Below are 15,275 nucleotides of genomic sequence, written 5' to 3' on the forward strand. Positions count from 1 at the left end.
TGTATGCAGAAAAAATGCAAAGGGTAGTGAAGTGTCTCTCTACTTACTTACAATCCTGAGCAGGACTTAAGTCTTGTTAGTAATTCCCACACAGCTAAATTCAAACCCTATGAGCATCATTCCTGCAGTTTTCTATTTGACCACCAAACCAGTAATGTTATGTACGGAAAATAACATGCAGTCTTGTTGTCATCATCAGTAATAAACCCACTATCTACTTCCATGTTTGCAAGCACCTGCTCTGTGGAAGCTGAGCAACAGTCCCTGCAACCAGAGATTGGGAACTACTGAAATCAGCAAGACTTGTCCTGAGTGGAGACATCTGAGTGGGAGGCTTTTCAGACATAAGAAGCAATTACAGGATAAAACATGTTAGAAGAGTCCCGTACTGAACAGCAATTAGATTTGGTACAAGAGGTTATGAAGCAGCAGCAATTAGGAAGTCTTCCAAAAGAATTCCCTCAACAACACAAACTGAAGAGGAATGAAAATCAGAGCTAGGGAGCCATGGGTTTCCAGAATGTTTCACTGAACCAGAGATGATACAGTGAAGTCTAAGAAAAGCAGAGAAATACAGCATTTAGACTCAAAAATAACCTTGGGAAAAAGCTGTACAAACCTCATTGTACTTAGTGATCTACCACAGTTTCCCAGACATTGCTCAACAGTAATCAGAGCTCCGAATAGCAAAGGACCACTTACTTCTACATGCCATTAGCTCATCTTTAGACATAACCCTCTAGTGATAACCAAGCAGGAAAACTAACAATGAACAACCATTCCTAGGAGCATGGCAAGTGTCAGTATTAAACAGAGATGACAAGATACGTGAAGCTTAGTTTTACTTTTTGTGTAAAATGGGCACAGCCCAAAAATGAACTCACAAAAAACCTGTACCATATTGTATGATACAGGTCATACAATTTTTTCTTCCCCAAAATTATTTTTTTTCCTTCCCCAAAATTCAGCCTGTTAACTATACTGGCAAAAAGGGCCTCTCCTCATCTTTTTACCCTCCCAATGAAGCAGTCTATCATATGAACCTTCTACTGGCCACACTGTGAGAAAAGCCTCCTGATGGACAGAAATGAGTTTTAAAGCATCTTTGAACACAGAGTGTTTAATACATCTCTAACTGTACAGAGGGAGAAAAAGCTGCCAAGCTCCTGAAGAGCCATTGATGTCCCATAAAAAACATTCCATTTGGAGACACTTCTTCTGGGTCATGTTTCTCTTTTTCTCATTTTTATTTCTAAACGAAAGCCTGGCATAAGAACCGTATCTCTCCTCGCCCAACAATAGGTCAACAGCTCCTGTTGCTTCTTCCCTTGCTGAATTTGCAGTCCTCTGCTTGAGACACCAACTTGCCTGCTATAAATAGGATTATGATGACCCTCAGACCATTTACCACTCCAGATGACAGATAAATAGCATGAGCCAACATGATACTGAAACACGTTTTCCATCACTCATATATCACCCACTTAACAATAAAAAAGTGAATAAAAGCAACAAAGGAAAGAGTATACTTAAGTATAGTCATTGTAAGGGCTTTTTGGTCATGTCAGAGACTTCTTAAATACTACAAAAGATGAAAGGGAGGTAAATTAATACATCAGAACAGGAGAAGCAAGTCCTGAAGAATGTCTTTAAGGGGCAGTACTCGTAGAGAGATGTAGAAGCTAAACTTAGGCAGAATCTTTTAATCTTTAGGCAAGGATTTAGAAATACTACTACTGAAGATCTGGTAAATCCAGAATGTGCCTATTAGTTACAAATATATAAAGCATTAGCCAAACAATTCCCTAGCAGTGCCACTGCATTCACTGGAAAGCAGAGTTAGTAAACAGGATTAAGAAGCATTTAGGCAAACGCAGCTCAAATTTCACATATACTTACTAGTGGATTCACAACTGAACAGAATAGTCTGATATCAGAGTTTCTTCTGCTTAACACTACGACTGAACCAGTGTAACCACATATAAAATTTTAATGGCATCTACTCTGTACTACTAAGCACATTTCACTGAGGTGCAGGGTGCAAAATAGACAGTACTCTACTGGAAAACTCCTGTTAACATAAATTTACATAAAATGCTAATTTACATACCATTCCCAAAAGAGTTTAGGGAATAAGATTCATAGCATCAATAAAATGAACAGAAAAACAGCAACATGGAAGAGAGTGAAGGACCATGTGTTAGCAAGGTTTAGCAGTATATGACAGCTAAAGACAAATCCTACTGTAAATTTATAGCAGTACATTATAAAAAAACAACAGATAGATTTTAATCAATACCTCTTCTGTAGTTTTCCAGGTGATTTCACGGATACTTTGGTACCATTCAAAGAGTTCTTCTACTTTATCAGTTGCAAACTCAACACATGGATCTTCTGGATTCTTAGGTTCCAGAATGAAGACAAAAGGCTTTTTGTGTTTCCCTTGTGGCATTTTCACTGTTAGGCAACACAGTAGCAAGATATTTATACTAAAATCCAACAGTAGTTCTTCTAAGCTGTCATTGTTGATTTATTGCAACAGTTACTATCATAAAGTTTCATCATATTAATGGTACTAGCTATATTAATACAAGTAGGTGTTTTGGGTTTTGGTTTTTTTTTTTAAATAATCTTTCCTGCTAAACATAAGAGTCTACTCAACACAGAGAGCTCAGGAGTCCACATGTAAGTATCAGAAAATACATACCAACATTGTACGTATTGAGTACCAGTATACCGCGACATAGAGAGCCTAATGGATTGTCCTCAATAATCTGAAAAACACAAGTGAAATCTGACTCTAAATCTCCTCTTGAGTGAATATGCACAGGACATTAACAAATAATAAACACGCACCATTAAATCTAACCTCGGTTTCACTGAAAGCATGCCCACTATAATGTTTAAAAGCCTGTTTCCATAGCAAGAATTTCTCATTTTGAGAAACACATCAGTCAAAATGAGGAGTGCAGCTTCTGTCCTAACACAAGTGCTCATTTTTCAAGTCTGCTTAAGGCTGCAATGACAGGGGATGGGGAAATCCAATACATGTGTTTTCCTCCAAAGACTCCTGGAAAATCATTGGAAATGCTTCAGAACAACAAAAGAATTCAATGTTTTATTTTTAAAACTCAAAAATGTCAAAACTGCTTACTATCGAGTTTTGTTTTGTGGAAGACATCTTCGTCCAAGACTCCAGACTAGATTTTTAGACAATTGTGACAAACAGTATAGGGTTAGTTATGCATAAAAACTTAATAATGGAGTGTGAAATGGCTAGTAAGATGTGTTTGGACACATAGTGTTCTTATTTGCAAATATTAAGGCAGTAATTATACAGGCAAACTAGTTAAAAGTTTCAGGCACATTATTGTTTAGCCAAACTATCTGAAAAATCTAAACTGGTATGATTTTCATTAGCAGGAAACCATTATAATCTCCTAAAACCCCACCAAATCAACTACTTCCTTAAGTAGTTTTCTATAAGGGATGTCCTGAGAAAAACGTTCAGCAGCAGTGAACAGTGAAGAATGCATTCATTTCTCTATTCTGTGTTCTCTCAAACAAACAAGAGCATGCAGAGTCGTAATTCTATAAACCAGACTTCCACTTCCAGTAGGTAGCATCTTCTAGGGAAATATAGCAGACAAACCTTAACCCTCACCTGGTTTTCAAGCTCAGCAGAGTTATCAGATGACAGGTCTTCAACATAATTAGATGGAAAATAGTGTTGGACTTTTTCTCCATAATCCCCTTTCCACCTGAATTTAAAAAGAAAAGTATATATACAGAAAAAAAATAGTTAAAGAGCTTTAATAAGTCATTAATGAAGCAATAATCCTCAAGAAATTGGTCATTAGTACCCCATACTAGCTTATATTTTGGTGATAGCCAGCTAGACAAGTGACGAAGTAGCTAAAACCTCTAACAAAGTGATCATTAACTGTAGTAACAGATGATTTCAGAGGGATTACTGTTACTGTAAACTGCAATTAGTGACTTAAGAGGCTTTTTTCCCCCTCCAATACTAAAAATACTATTATGTGGTTGATTACCCTGCAGAAACTACAGGGAAACATTAGATTCCCAAGCTTTCCAAACAATTTACAAGCCAGCTAAGAAAGAAAACCTCTTATGAAAGGAGACTGTACAGATAACTAAAAAAGGTAGGTTTGATTCCTGAGATGTACTTAGCAGAGCAAGGAAAGAAACAGAGCAATGATGACAATGGTAATAGATGCATGACTTCCCAGAATACACAAGTGTTCGGTAAAGATGAATGTAGTAAAGGGAAAATACTGGACACACTGGGCTATGGAGGTTCTGCAGGCTGAGGTTATTGCTATAGGATAGAAAAATGGAAAAGACATGAAAGGAGACTTGAGGATAAGGCGGTTTGGGTTTGTTTTTTTTTAAATAGACTGGCATTAAGATTTGTACAGCCACAGTTAATAAGCAGCAATCAGACAAGAGGCAAAGTTTTCAAAAACTGCTACTCAAAGCTCAATTTCTTCCTCCATCTAGTAAGTCACCAGAAGTTCTCCTATGAGGAACCTTTGTCCTTACCAGCCTCCAGTTTCCTTTGTGACATTATGAATTAAAGCTCCTCGAGAAAAGCTCAATTCATCACTTCTTTTGGCTCTGTAGTCATACAAGGCTTTCACTGTTCTCTGAGGCTTTAAGAGAAACAGAGCAAAGGGGTCATCTAGGGGGATAGGTCATAAAATAATCAATAATGCAATCTTAAAAAAAAAAAAAATAAATAAAAGGAGGTGGGATTTGATCATTTTTGTTGTTGTTGTTATGAAGCTTAGAAAACATAATACTAAAGTTCCAGAGTGACATCTATTGGTGGAAGCAAGTGATGCTACTTAACTGCTATTCTTCAAGTACCAGCTTGGAAAAAAGAAAAAAAGAATCTTTCTTTTATGGGTGCTGCAACATAATTACTGGGGAGGGGGAGGGGGGAAGAAAACCACACAGTGAAAGATCAATCCTTTATCTTCATTACATGTATTCATATGCAGTTGGAGTTTGTAGGCTTAGGTTCCTACAAAGCCTCCACTTCAAAACCACATCAGCTATCCTGCCGGTCACATCTCCTTTAGGAAGTCAACCAGTTTTAGCAGGACAAGCAATTTCTTTATCTTGAATTTACCACTACCCAAATTCTTTAGCAGCAATTAAAATTCATTGGCCAAAAAGACTAAAAAGAATTACAGCCAAAAAATTTACAAGCAGGTGAACTTCTATGAGAATTTACAAGTAGGCAGGCCCTAACAAGAATTAGGGATAAGTAGATGTTTGCTGTCCCACTTGTTTTTAAAACATTATATATGTATCTTAAAAGAAGACAAACTTTAATAACTCATTAATAAACCAAAGACACCATTTTTATAAAGAAAGCACATAAATAAACTCTGCACCTATTTGTGCATGCAGGCCATGTTTGCTAATGGAACTGCGATAGTTTTGTGCACACATAAGTAACAGTGCTCATAAACACACACACAGAGACACGCACACTTGGGGTTTACATGTTGTACTTTCTTTTCATGAAGATTTGGCCTTCTCAAATTGAATCTTCTTACAAGTTATTTAATTTGGGGGCACACCTGCATAAACACGCGTGCCAAATCAAATTGCCTCCACAGACTTAATAGCAAAAAGTGCCCAAATTCCCAGTATGGATGAATCAATACAGGATTTGCACACAAGAAAATGTGTGGGTACAAATTTTAAAGAGATGTTAGAAAAAAGGCACACCCTTTAAACTTCTGCTGTCCAGTCCCCTATAACTCAAGCAGGCTAACGCCTTCAATTATCCTTTTCATTACTGCTAACAGGAAATCAACAAACAAGTCTCATAATTTTCAGAAGTCTACAGTAAGTGTGAATATCTCTCTTTAAGCATACCACTGTAGGGGTGATTTCACTGGGTTCCACATACATCTTGACATCATAGAGGGAGTTAATATCTTTTTCCTAAAAACAGGGAGAAGGAAAAAAAAATTAAGTTACAGGAGCAAAAATTATAAAATTACTTAATGTTAATAGAACATTCATTGCTGAAACCACCTTTCTGACAATACATAGGCAGACGGAAGAGGAGGGAAGCCAGACACCTATGTTATGCTCATTTCTATAGTTGAACATAGATGAACACGAGTGTGTTATTTAACCTGTCTATGCCTCAGTTTAATCAACAGTAAAACACAATGAAACAGCAATACCTCATAAAGGTATCTCTTAATCAGTCAAATAGCTTTGAGATTGAGAGTACCCTTCTGTGTGCAGCCAGGGAAGACAATAGCTACACTTATGATTTCTGTGTTACAGTACTTTAGTTCCAGTATTGGTTTCACTATTAGATAAAAATTCTAAAACAATATACACAGTCATATTTTTAATTTTAGTCTCTCCTTGTGTTCCCATCTGGACCCGGTCCTAGGATACAGAACCTTAGCTATAGGCAACATCATAAAAAATCCTGAGGTCTAAAATGTTTTCAGTTCCTTTTAGTCTCCCCGGAAGAAACAAAAACCCCAGACTGTGATTTCCTCAAACATGCCAGACATGTTTTTCCTGCAGCTTCTAACAGACATATATTTGAAAACAGAAGACAGCATCTCAGGCTTTTCAAAGGCCAGTTACCTCAGCAAAGCTCTCTCGTCACGAACACATCCATCCAGAAAGTAAGCCTCTATCCTAAGGTAATTATCCAGGCTCCCAGTTTAGTCAATGGACAGAGACAAGTATCTCTTGGGGAGATTTTCTCATGCTTATCTCACAGAGTGAGCCTTCAGAGGTACCTCTCACTTTTTACCACAGAAGGCAGTTGGACACCATCCCTGAGTTGGCTCCAGTACGGTGAAGCGAATGCCACTGCCTGTCCAGAGCGAGAGGCACAGCAGAATATTTCATTTTTTTCTGAAAGGCTTAACAACTGGCATCTGCATGATCATTTTAAGATCTCTGCCCACTCCACCAATAGAAGACAGGGCCAAATGCAGGCAAGGCTATTGTCAAAAACTTGTGTTAGCAGAGCAACAATCCCCCACTTCACAGAGCAGCTTTTCTAATCAAATCATGAGGGAGTTGATCATGAGTTGACCGGTAAGCAAAGATCAAGCTCTTTCCTTCACGTATCTCAAAACCTTCATGAGAGAAGTCAGTATAATCATCTCAGTTTCACAGATAAGAAAACTACCTGCTTAACCTCCCCCAAAGATCATCTACCACAGCCAGAATCAAACCCAGCAGCCCCAGGTCTAGATCTGGGACTCCATCCGCAACAGCAACCGGCACTCATACAAAGACCATTGCTTACCGTGCTGTAGCGCTCCAGCAGCTCCTCAGTCACCGGGTAACGCAATTTCATTTTCCTGTACAGCGGATGCTTCTCATAGTATGTCACCAGCTCCACTAAACTCTCAAAATAGGCTGAGGTTCCAAGCACAAAATGGCGACCTTCTTGCTGAATTCGGAAGTGCTTCACTTTCCCCTCCGCTCTGTGAAACAAGTGCAGGTGCTGTAAAAGGTATTGGTACTTGCAGTGAGAGCACCAGTGCTGTAAACTGGACCGAAGCTGCTTTGTGCATCTTCACCATGTGAAATAATTTCTCCCTCTTCCAAAACCTCTTTTATTCAAATTGAATTCCAGTTGCCTGATTAAATTCACAAAAAGACTTTTCTACAATGTACAGGGCCTTGGGACAAATCCATGTTTTTGCTTAGATTAAATTTCCCTATTTTTTTCCCCCGCAAATAGTATGAAGGTGACAGAATACCTAACACAAATGTCTCTGATGAGACTGAGAGTCCCTCTGGAATCCACTGATGATGATCTGCCACTGCCCCTGAGCGATAGACACACTCCCCTCAAAATGAGTAGCTGTCTCTTCCCTGTAATCATTTTGATAACTATAGCAATCAATTTTGAAAGAAAAAAAAAAAAATCTCTTGTGCTTGAACACAGCTTTTGTGCTTGCACTGATAACAGTAAAGCCATCCACTGACAACCATTCCACCCACAGAAGACCCCTGCATCCTTTTCAAGCTGCTGAAGGTTTGATACTTGTTGTTTTCCCCACTGTGAAACGGTTTTACTGAGATGCTGCAGCACAAGTTACTTCAATATCCACCTTAGTAACAGCAGAAAGCTTCAAACCAAAGTACACAGGGGACTGGGGAATTCTGGACATCTTCAATACACAGTAAAGCATGTAAAAAAGAGTAAAACAAGTATTTGTTTTTCCAAAGCAATTTTATATGTTGCAGAAACAGGCATTTTTAGAGAAATGCAATTTGATTTGAAGGCACAATGGAGAACACCACAATTCTATACATTTTATTAATGTTGATGTAAGAACCACAGTTTCAAAAATATTTTCCCTGGCAAGACAAGCCAACAATTTCATTCTGACATTTCATTTCGGTCAGTTATATGACAGGGCAGGATTTCGAGGGGATAAGGACCTAGAATCACTGCTGAACCAGCACCAAAGAAAACTTAAAAATAACACCCTGTAGTAAGGAGTGTCAAGGAAGCGAAGAAGGGCCATGCACAGTTCTGTATAGGAAGAAAAGGACAGTCGGTGCCCCAATATTCTTTTAAAAACATAAAGGTTTATTGCAGTCACAAATTAACTTTTGTACACATTCTCATGCATGGACCTGCTGCACAAATCAACCATGCTAATTACTCAAAGTTCAAAAGCAAGAATTTTATGACTTCAAAAAGACCACAGTATTTTTTAAATAAGAAAAAACAGAACATTGTTGGGCTACTAGACAATGTAGTCATATCTGTCTTTTCTTACCTGAAAGTCATGGCAAACGAATCAGGCTCATCTCTCTTTCTAATCAGAAAGGCTCCATCTCGAGGAATTCGCATCAGCATGTCTTCTGCCTCTCCCCGACTCAAGTTGCTATAGTACCAACTATAAGTTAAAAATCAAAATGGACAAAGGATTGCAAAGCTTGTCAAATGTCAATCAGTGAGAATAACAGGCAGCGTTATTAACAACAGAGTTTCAAACATTACAAGAAAAATTATGCATTAGATTTTCCCCATCTTGCCACCTATGACAGCAGCTTATTGCAAAACACTGTAACACAGCAGCTTATATTGGATGAAAGCATCAAGAATATATCAGAACACCTTGTCTGTCTGAAATCATAAAAAAATCTGCATTTCTTCCTGAAACAAAGGCACTGGATCCTGCTTTTAGTCTGCCATTCAGTTTTCAGTAGTTTATTAAGTTTTGGCATAGTAAATTTAGGAAAAGCCCAAAACACAGAAAAAATAAACACACATGGCATTTGAATTCTTTTATTCAAAGCTTGATTTTATCTTTCACTGTAGGGATGGACCTATCTTGGATTTAATGTGCCTTCAGTGAAGCCGTGGCCACTTATACTGGCAGTACATCTCCACCTTATACAGAAAGGCAGGAAAGCCTAACCCTTAAACTCTACCCTCTCCACTGGCTTCCAAAGTTATCTACAGGTGGTCAGTGACTCCCAGGTCCCGGGGAGGGTGGCAGTGGCGAAAAAAGAAGTTTAAAGTCACAGATCAATATTTCACATGCAAAGATTTGCTTTTTCTCACTGCAAAGAAAACAGAACAAAGGGCAGTGTTTACAGTGTTCTGTCTGCAAACAAGAGCAAGCTCTGCCCAGGATCTGCATTAGGCAAGCACCAGCTGGAAATAAACACCAAGCTATACTACTTCCTATCAGCATGGGGCGAAGTCAGCCTAACTAACTCTGACAGGGGTGAGGTGGAGGGTAGGATTAGGAAAATGTAACTGTTTGGGCTCACTGCCCCTGTAATAGAGTTTCCAGATGGCACAGACCATGACCACTTAGTTGCCAGGCCACAGCCAACTACTAAATATCTAATCCAACCCACTGGGTGTTATAAAACACTAAGCAGAGAAAGAAGGAACTGGCACACTTCCACAGCATTACACTTCTCACTGATTTTCCTAGCTGCTGCTAGTAAATTGCTTTCCCAGTGACTGCTCTCTGTTGTACCAGGTTCTCACAAATTCAGTGATCTTACTCAGCATCTTTCAGGGAAGCCTATTCCTATGACATCTGTGGACAAGCAACACTCAGCTGTGCTTCTGAATCCAGGAAATTTTCTATGCCAAAATCCAAGACCATCTAAAACAATGCAAAGGACACTGTCGTAACAACCCTAGTGCTTGCCTTCTGCTGTACGTACTCTTTAGTCTCATGAGGGCTGGGATTAGGCACAGCATCAGTCAGACGCAGCTCAAATTCAGCACATCGCAAGTGGGCCTCCTTGTAGTGTTGAATGAGATCATAGATGCTATCAAAAGTGAGGTTGTCTGTCAGGTAGTATTTCACAGTGTCCCCATCACTTGAAGAACGGATCCGGCAATGCTGGACTCTACCTGACCTCCTGAAGAAATTAATTGGTGCATGAGGAAAAGAAAGGCTTTATAATAGGTTTTCTTCTTTTGAAGTGTTTCCTCACCCATTCCTGGTCAACTACTTGGTGAGCTTGCAAAGAGGCAAAAAATCTGTATCATCTCGTAAAACAACCAAAGTAAGAACAGCAACAAAAATCCCAACAAGTAAGATTACAGGACCAAAAATAATAATTTTCAGCCCACAGTGGTTTAAAATCTGGCATACACTTACTCACTGTAAAATTTGCTCTGACAGCTCTCTGGGTCAGAAATCCATCTGATACACTATTCCTCATAATGTCCCAACCAGAAGAAAAAGACCCCAGACTACCAAAAAACCAAACACATCCCCCAACCCCCGAAAATTCTTTATTGTTTTCCCTCTAGAGGATCCTTTCATTGAAAAGATCAATTTCTGCTAATAAAGGTATGCTCATGAGACTACCTTTTCAGTGTAGAAACCAGTAATTTATCCCTAAATTAAAAGATCAAATTTTGGCCCACTCATTGAGGAAATAACAAATCCTATATCCTATCCTGCCAGAGCACTAGAAAAGTTTGGGGGAGGGGGGGGTCAAACCAGTCAGTCCTCTCTTGACAGCTGTAGCACTTTGAATAAAGCCTACTCTGCCAAAATGCACTATGCTACACTGAAGTTTAATTTAGAGAGTAGCCTTTCACAATCCCATCAATAACATTCTAGTAATTATAGCAACTCTTCACTCTTATTTCCTCTCAGCTATAAACGTATACTTGAAAAATACACACATTTTTGTCCATTGCCATAAACCAAACAAAACCCACATAACAATGACAATCACCATACCAGAATGACAAGGTGCAATCATTAGGGAAAGCCTCACTTTCCCTAACTAGGAATGTCCCATCCTTGCCACCCATTTCAGCACAATATTCCTGAAGCAGTTTCTCAGCAGTTGTTCTCCCCTCTTTCATTTTCCCATGGAACCATTTCTCTTTTAAGTGCAGTTCAGTACGTTTCACCTCCTAAACCAGAAAATAAGAATTTTTATAGTGCATTTCTAATTTTATGATTTTGAAACAAAGTACTTATTATTGATATAACAATCTACTATTTCAGGATTTCAGCTCTTCGTAGCCCTGAACTCTGCTTCATAAGCAAGCAATCAGCTTTACAGTTACCCTTGACTCTCCTCCCCAGTCAAGCCATCTCTTTGGAGCAGTGATCCATTTCAGCCTTATTCAAATATGTCATCAACAGAAAGTGAACAAATGCAGCAATACAAACACTGATTCATATTTTCAAGGCAAAATACAGTACTGCTAATTCACAGTTTCTAATCAGCTTTTTCCAGGATTCATCTGTGTTCTCCATTACACATTAATTATTTTACTAATATTAACATCTAGGTGAATGGGTAAAATGTTCTGTATGTGCAGAGATCTCTGAACCATGCACATACACGTTAGCAATGAAAGAGCGTGCATGGAAACCCAAAAGGTCAGAACAAGAAACCATGCTGAATATCACTGCTGTTGCAACCCTTACTGAGCCTCATGTTTCTGCTTTACCATGCACAAAAGCCAACTAATACATGCTCACCTGTGACAAACACTTTGCAAATGTGAAATGAACGTGCACTCTGTAAGAGGTGTGCCGTATTACTAACACAACAAACCTTAGTTCATCATACTGTCTCATTTGAGAATAGCAATAATACTTAGCCAGAGGCATATAAAGACTTTGACTGTCCGTGCATGCCTCAGCATTAGCATTTAACTACCAAAATTATATTTTGTTGTCTTTGTACTCCTCTTTGCAAGTCCTCAATCAGCCAAGGGAAAAAATTATTTTCTTAAAAATAGGGTTAATTGGAATACCTTGGCAAAGATCCTTTTTAAAATTTTTTATCTCCAGATACACTTGTTATCTGACATGGACCCTCTACAGTTTCAACATCAACATAAAAAATACACATCTGTAGACACTGAAATAATCTGAGAGAATAAAAAGAAAATAGCCATCACCTTTGATGAATCTTCATCAGCATTCTGTTCTATATCATCGCTGAATGAAAGCTTTTCATCAGCAATAGCACAGTAGTGCCGAGTCCATTTCTAAAAGTTGAGAGATATTAAAACCATTAACAAGACAGAGGGAAACTCACTAACTACAGTTTCAAAACAAGGTATAATAATAAACAAAATACCTTCTGCCCCTCATTCACATCTGTTCAACTGACAATATTACTTATACAAATATTGAGAAAATTCATGTAAATTTCCAGTTATCACACAAACTAGTAACAAACTGTAGCAAATACTACATAAATAATACCTGTTCTATTGTGTCCCACATGTAAAGTTCTCCTTGTTGCTTTTTTTCTTCTTTCTTGTCTTCCAAGTTCACATCAATGTCTCCCTTTGGCCCCAGTTTTTTGTGCTTAAAAACAAAAAGCACCACTACATTCATACACTCACAATTTAGTAAAGGTATCATTCAAGCAATGAAGAAACAACTAGTTTGATAAGAGCTCACTGTTCTTTAGATGACAGAAAACATGAAGTGACACACAAAAAGAAATACAGATAAAACAATAACCCCTCTGCAGAGAGCAGGACATAAGGAACAAAACCCAAAACAAAACAAAAAGATAAGGAATTAAAATGAATGAAGAATTCATTCTTCCACAAGAAAAATGAGCAGAAGGGAAATTTTTTACGAAATGAGGGGTAAATTCTACTTTCTTGAGAGTGCTCGCAAAAAACAGTGGCTCAAGGGGCTAAGGGTAACATCAAATACTTAACTGCAGTTAATGATGGGATTAATCATCTCCTATCTAGTAGCTCTCAACTACATTCAGTTCTGCGTAGCCTACCGTAGGTAGATTTCAATTTGACAGGCTTATCTGAAAAATGCCACAGGCTCCTAAAGTAGGAGCTCCCTCTGACTGTTTACTGACAACATTTTCCAAACAAAAGCCAAATAACACAACTAGCTTACTGGCAGGTGCTGATCTATTTAAAGACTCTTTAATGCTCTTTTAGACAGGACAGAGCGATATGGATGTTCTCTTGTGCAGACTCATAGTAGTTTGTAATTCCTTTTCAATCAGATCAGTCGTGTTATTATTCATGTGCCTATGCATCTCCCCCTCTAGGCTCTGCAAGGTAACAATAGACAGTTTGGAGGGAAAAAAACCCAAAAACTTAAGCACAGAGCTTTTACACCTTATAATGGGGTGCTATTATTTCCAGTCTTACATTGAAGAGCTGTATTCTTATATCTGTCTACCCTTATTTCTTCTGTTCACAAGTTTAATACATAGGAAGCAGTACTGTTAGAAGAGCTGGAAAACTCAAGCATGGACAAAAGTAATTATTATTTTACTAAAGAGATCGTGAGCAGCCCTCAGATTCTCCACCTAATTATGCCTTTCAAAAAGTTCTACTGCAGTTTCAATCTGAGAAGTCTTCTTTTAGTTATCTGCCTCGTGTTGTTGCACAACAGTACTGAGGAAAGCATCTGTACTGCCCAGAAGGTAAGACACTCTAATAGGAGCACCTCCGTTTTTTACAAGTGGCTCACTAAATTGCATATTTAAATCACACTGAGTTAGTAAACACCCACCAATTTTTGAAGTTTCCAAGCAATCTTGACAACTCAAGTGTGTAGCCTGCAAGTGCTTTGGGTTTCACTTGAATTAGAGGAATTCTTCAGGAAAAAAAAAGTTAATAACACTAATCTAACTTTCTATTCAAGAACATACTTTTGTAATGTTTAAGCAGGCCACATTGTGTAGGAAGTCTATGATAAGCATCTGCAGCAGTGAGTCCTTGCTGAAATTTAGCAGTGACATTTCAGGAGCTGGAAGACCTTTAGAAAAGGGCTGACATTCAATCTGACACTTGTACTAGCAACACTTATTGCAAAGAAAAACCAACAGCAAGCACTTTAATACATAGTTTTACAGAACTCTGTACAATATTGCAAAATGTTACTACTACACTCTTTAAGCATGGGGTTTCTTGTCTCTCAACAGAAACTAAGCTGTGAAGCCCGAAGTAGTATTTCTGGCTCCTGCTCTTGTTTTCCTATTTTATCTACCAGCGCACAAAGCAAGCCTACCTTGATGATTATTTTTTCTTTCAGCTGGGTTGGTGATGGTAGCTGATCTGCACTGGCTTCAATAGGTTTCATTAAAAGCTGATCCCCAAATACCTCCTTGAACACTTTGGCCATGTGTCGCTGCTGCTCCACACTACAATGCTCTTCAATTGACAGAATGACTGGGTATCTTTGATGGAGAAAACAAAGGTGAATGAAGACAATTTCTTTTTGCTACAGCTGGCGAGGCAAGGAAAACAGCACCCTCTCTCACATCCCCCAGATCAAAGAAAATATTTAAAGCAAACAAGAAGACAAAAGGAATAGACACACAACAGACAATAATAGATGTGCAATCACAGAATTGTTAAGGTCACAAGGGACCTCTGGAGGCCATCTAGCCCCAACCCCTTCTTTGGGAAGACCCAATTCCTAAATTAAATCAGGTTGCTCAGAGCTTTGTCCAGCCAAGATTTGAACACCTGCAAGGACAAAGATTCTTTCCAAGCTCTTTGGGCACAGTTTCAGTGCTAAAGCACCATTATGCGAAAATTTGTTCCTCCTCTCCTCAAAATTGTGTCTTTTTTCCTTCACATGCACTCTGAGAAGAGTCTGGGTCTATCTTCTCTATAATCATCCACTAGGTAGTGGAAGACAGCAACCAGACTCCCTCATCAACCTCTTCTTGAAGCTAAACAAACTTAGTTCTGCGAGCTTCCCCTTCAATATCGTGTGCTCCAGCCA

General features: G+C 38.6%; 1 protein-coding gene across 1 annotated transcript in view; it reads right to left on the reverse strand.

The window, feature by feature from the left end:
* PLCG2 (phospholipase C gamma 2) overlaps nucleotides 1-15,275 on the reverse strand; it is a 67,148-nt gene that overhangs the window by 13,073 nt on the left and 38,800 nt on the right. The window contains exons 14-25 of the mRNA XM_069793372.1: nucleotides 14,553-14,721; nucleotides 12,762-12,866; nucleotides 12,452-12,541; nucleotides 11,271-11,449; nucleotides 10,234-10,434; nucleotides 8,823-8,942; nucleotides 7,331-7,511; nucleotides 5,917-5,985; nucleotides 4,567-4,676; nucleotides 3,665-3,761; nucleotides 2,708-2,774; nucleotides 2,300-2,457 (exon numbers count right to left, since the gene is read on the reverse strand). Of these exons, the coding sequence (XP_069649473.1) occupies nucleotides 2,300-2,457; nucleotides 2,708-2,774; nucleotides 3,665-3,761; nucleotides 4,567-4,676; nucleotides 5,917-5,985; nucleotides 7,331-7,511; nucleotides 8,823-8,942; nucleotides 10,234-10,434; nucleotides 11,271-11,449; nucleotides 12,452-12,541; nucleotides 12,762-12,866; nucleotides 14,553-14,721 (1,546 nt within the window). The remainder of the gene's footprint in view (nucleotides 1-2,299; nucleotides 2,458-2,707; nucleotides 2,775-3,664; nucleotides 3,762-4,566; nucleotides 4,677-5,916; nucleotides 5,986-7,330; nucleotides 7,512-8,822; nucleotides 8,943-10,233; nucleotides 10,435-11,270; nucleotides 11,450-12,451; nucleotides 12,542-12,761; nucleotides 12,867-14,552; nucleotides 14,722-15,275) is intronic.

Source organism: Haliaeetus albicilla, chromosome 10 (genome assembly GCF_947461875.1).
Source record: "Haliaeetus albicilla chromosome 10, bHalAlb1.1, whole genome shotgun sequence".
NCBI classification, from domain to species: domain Eukaryota; kingdom Metazoa; phylum Chordata; class Aves; order Accipitriformes; family Accipitridae; genus Haliaeetus; species Haliaeetus albicilla.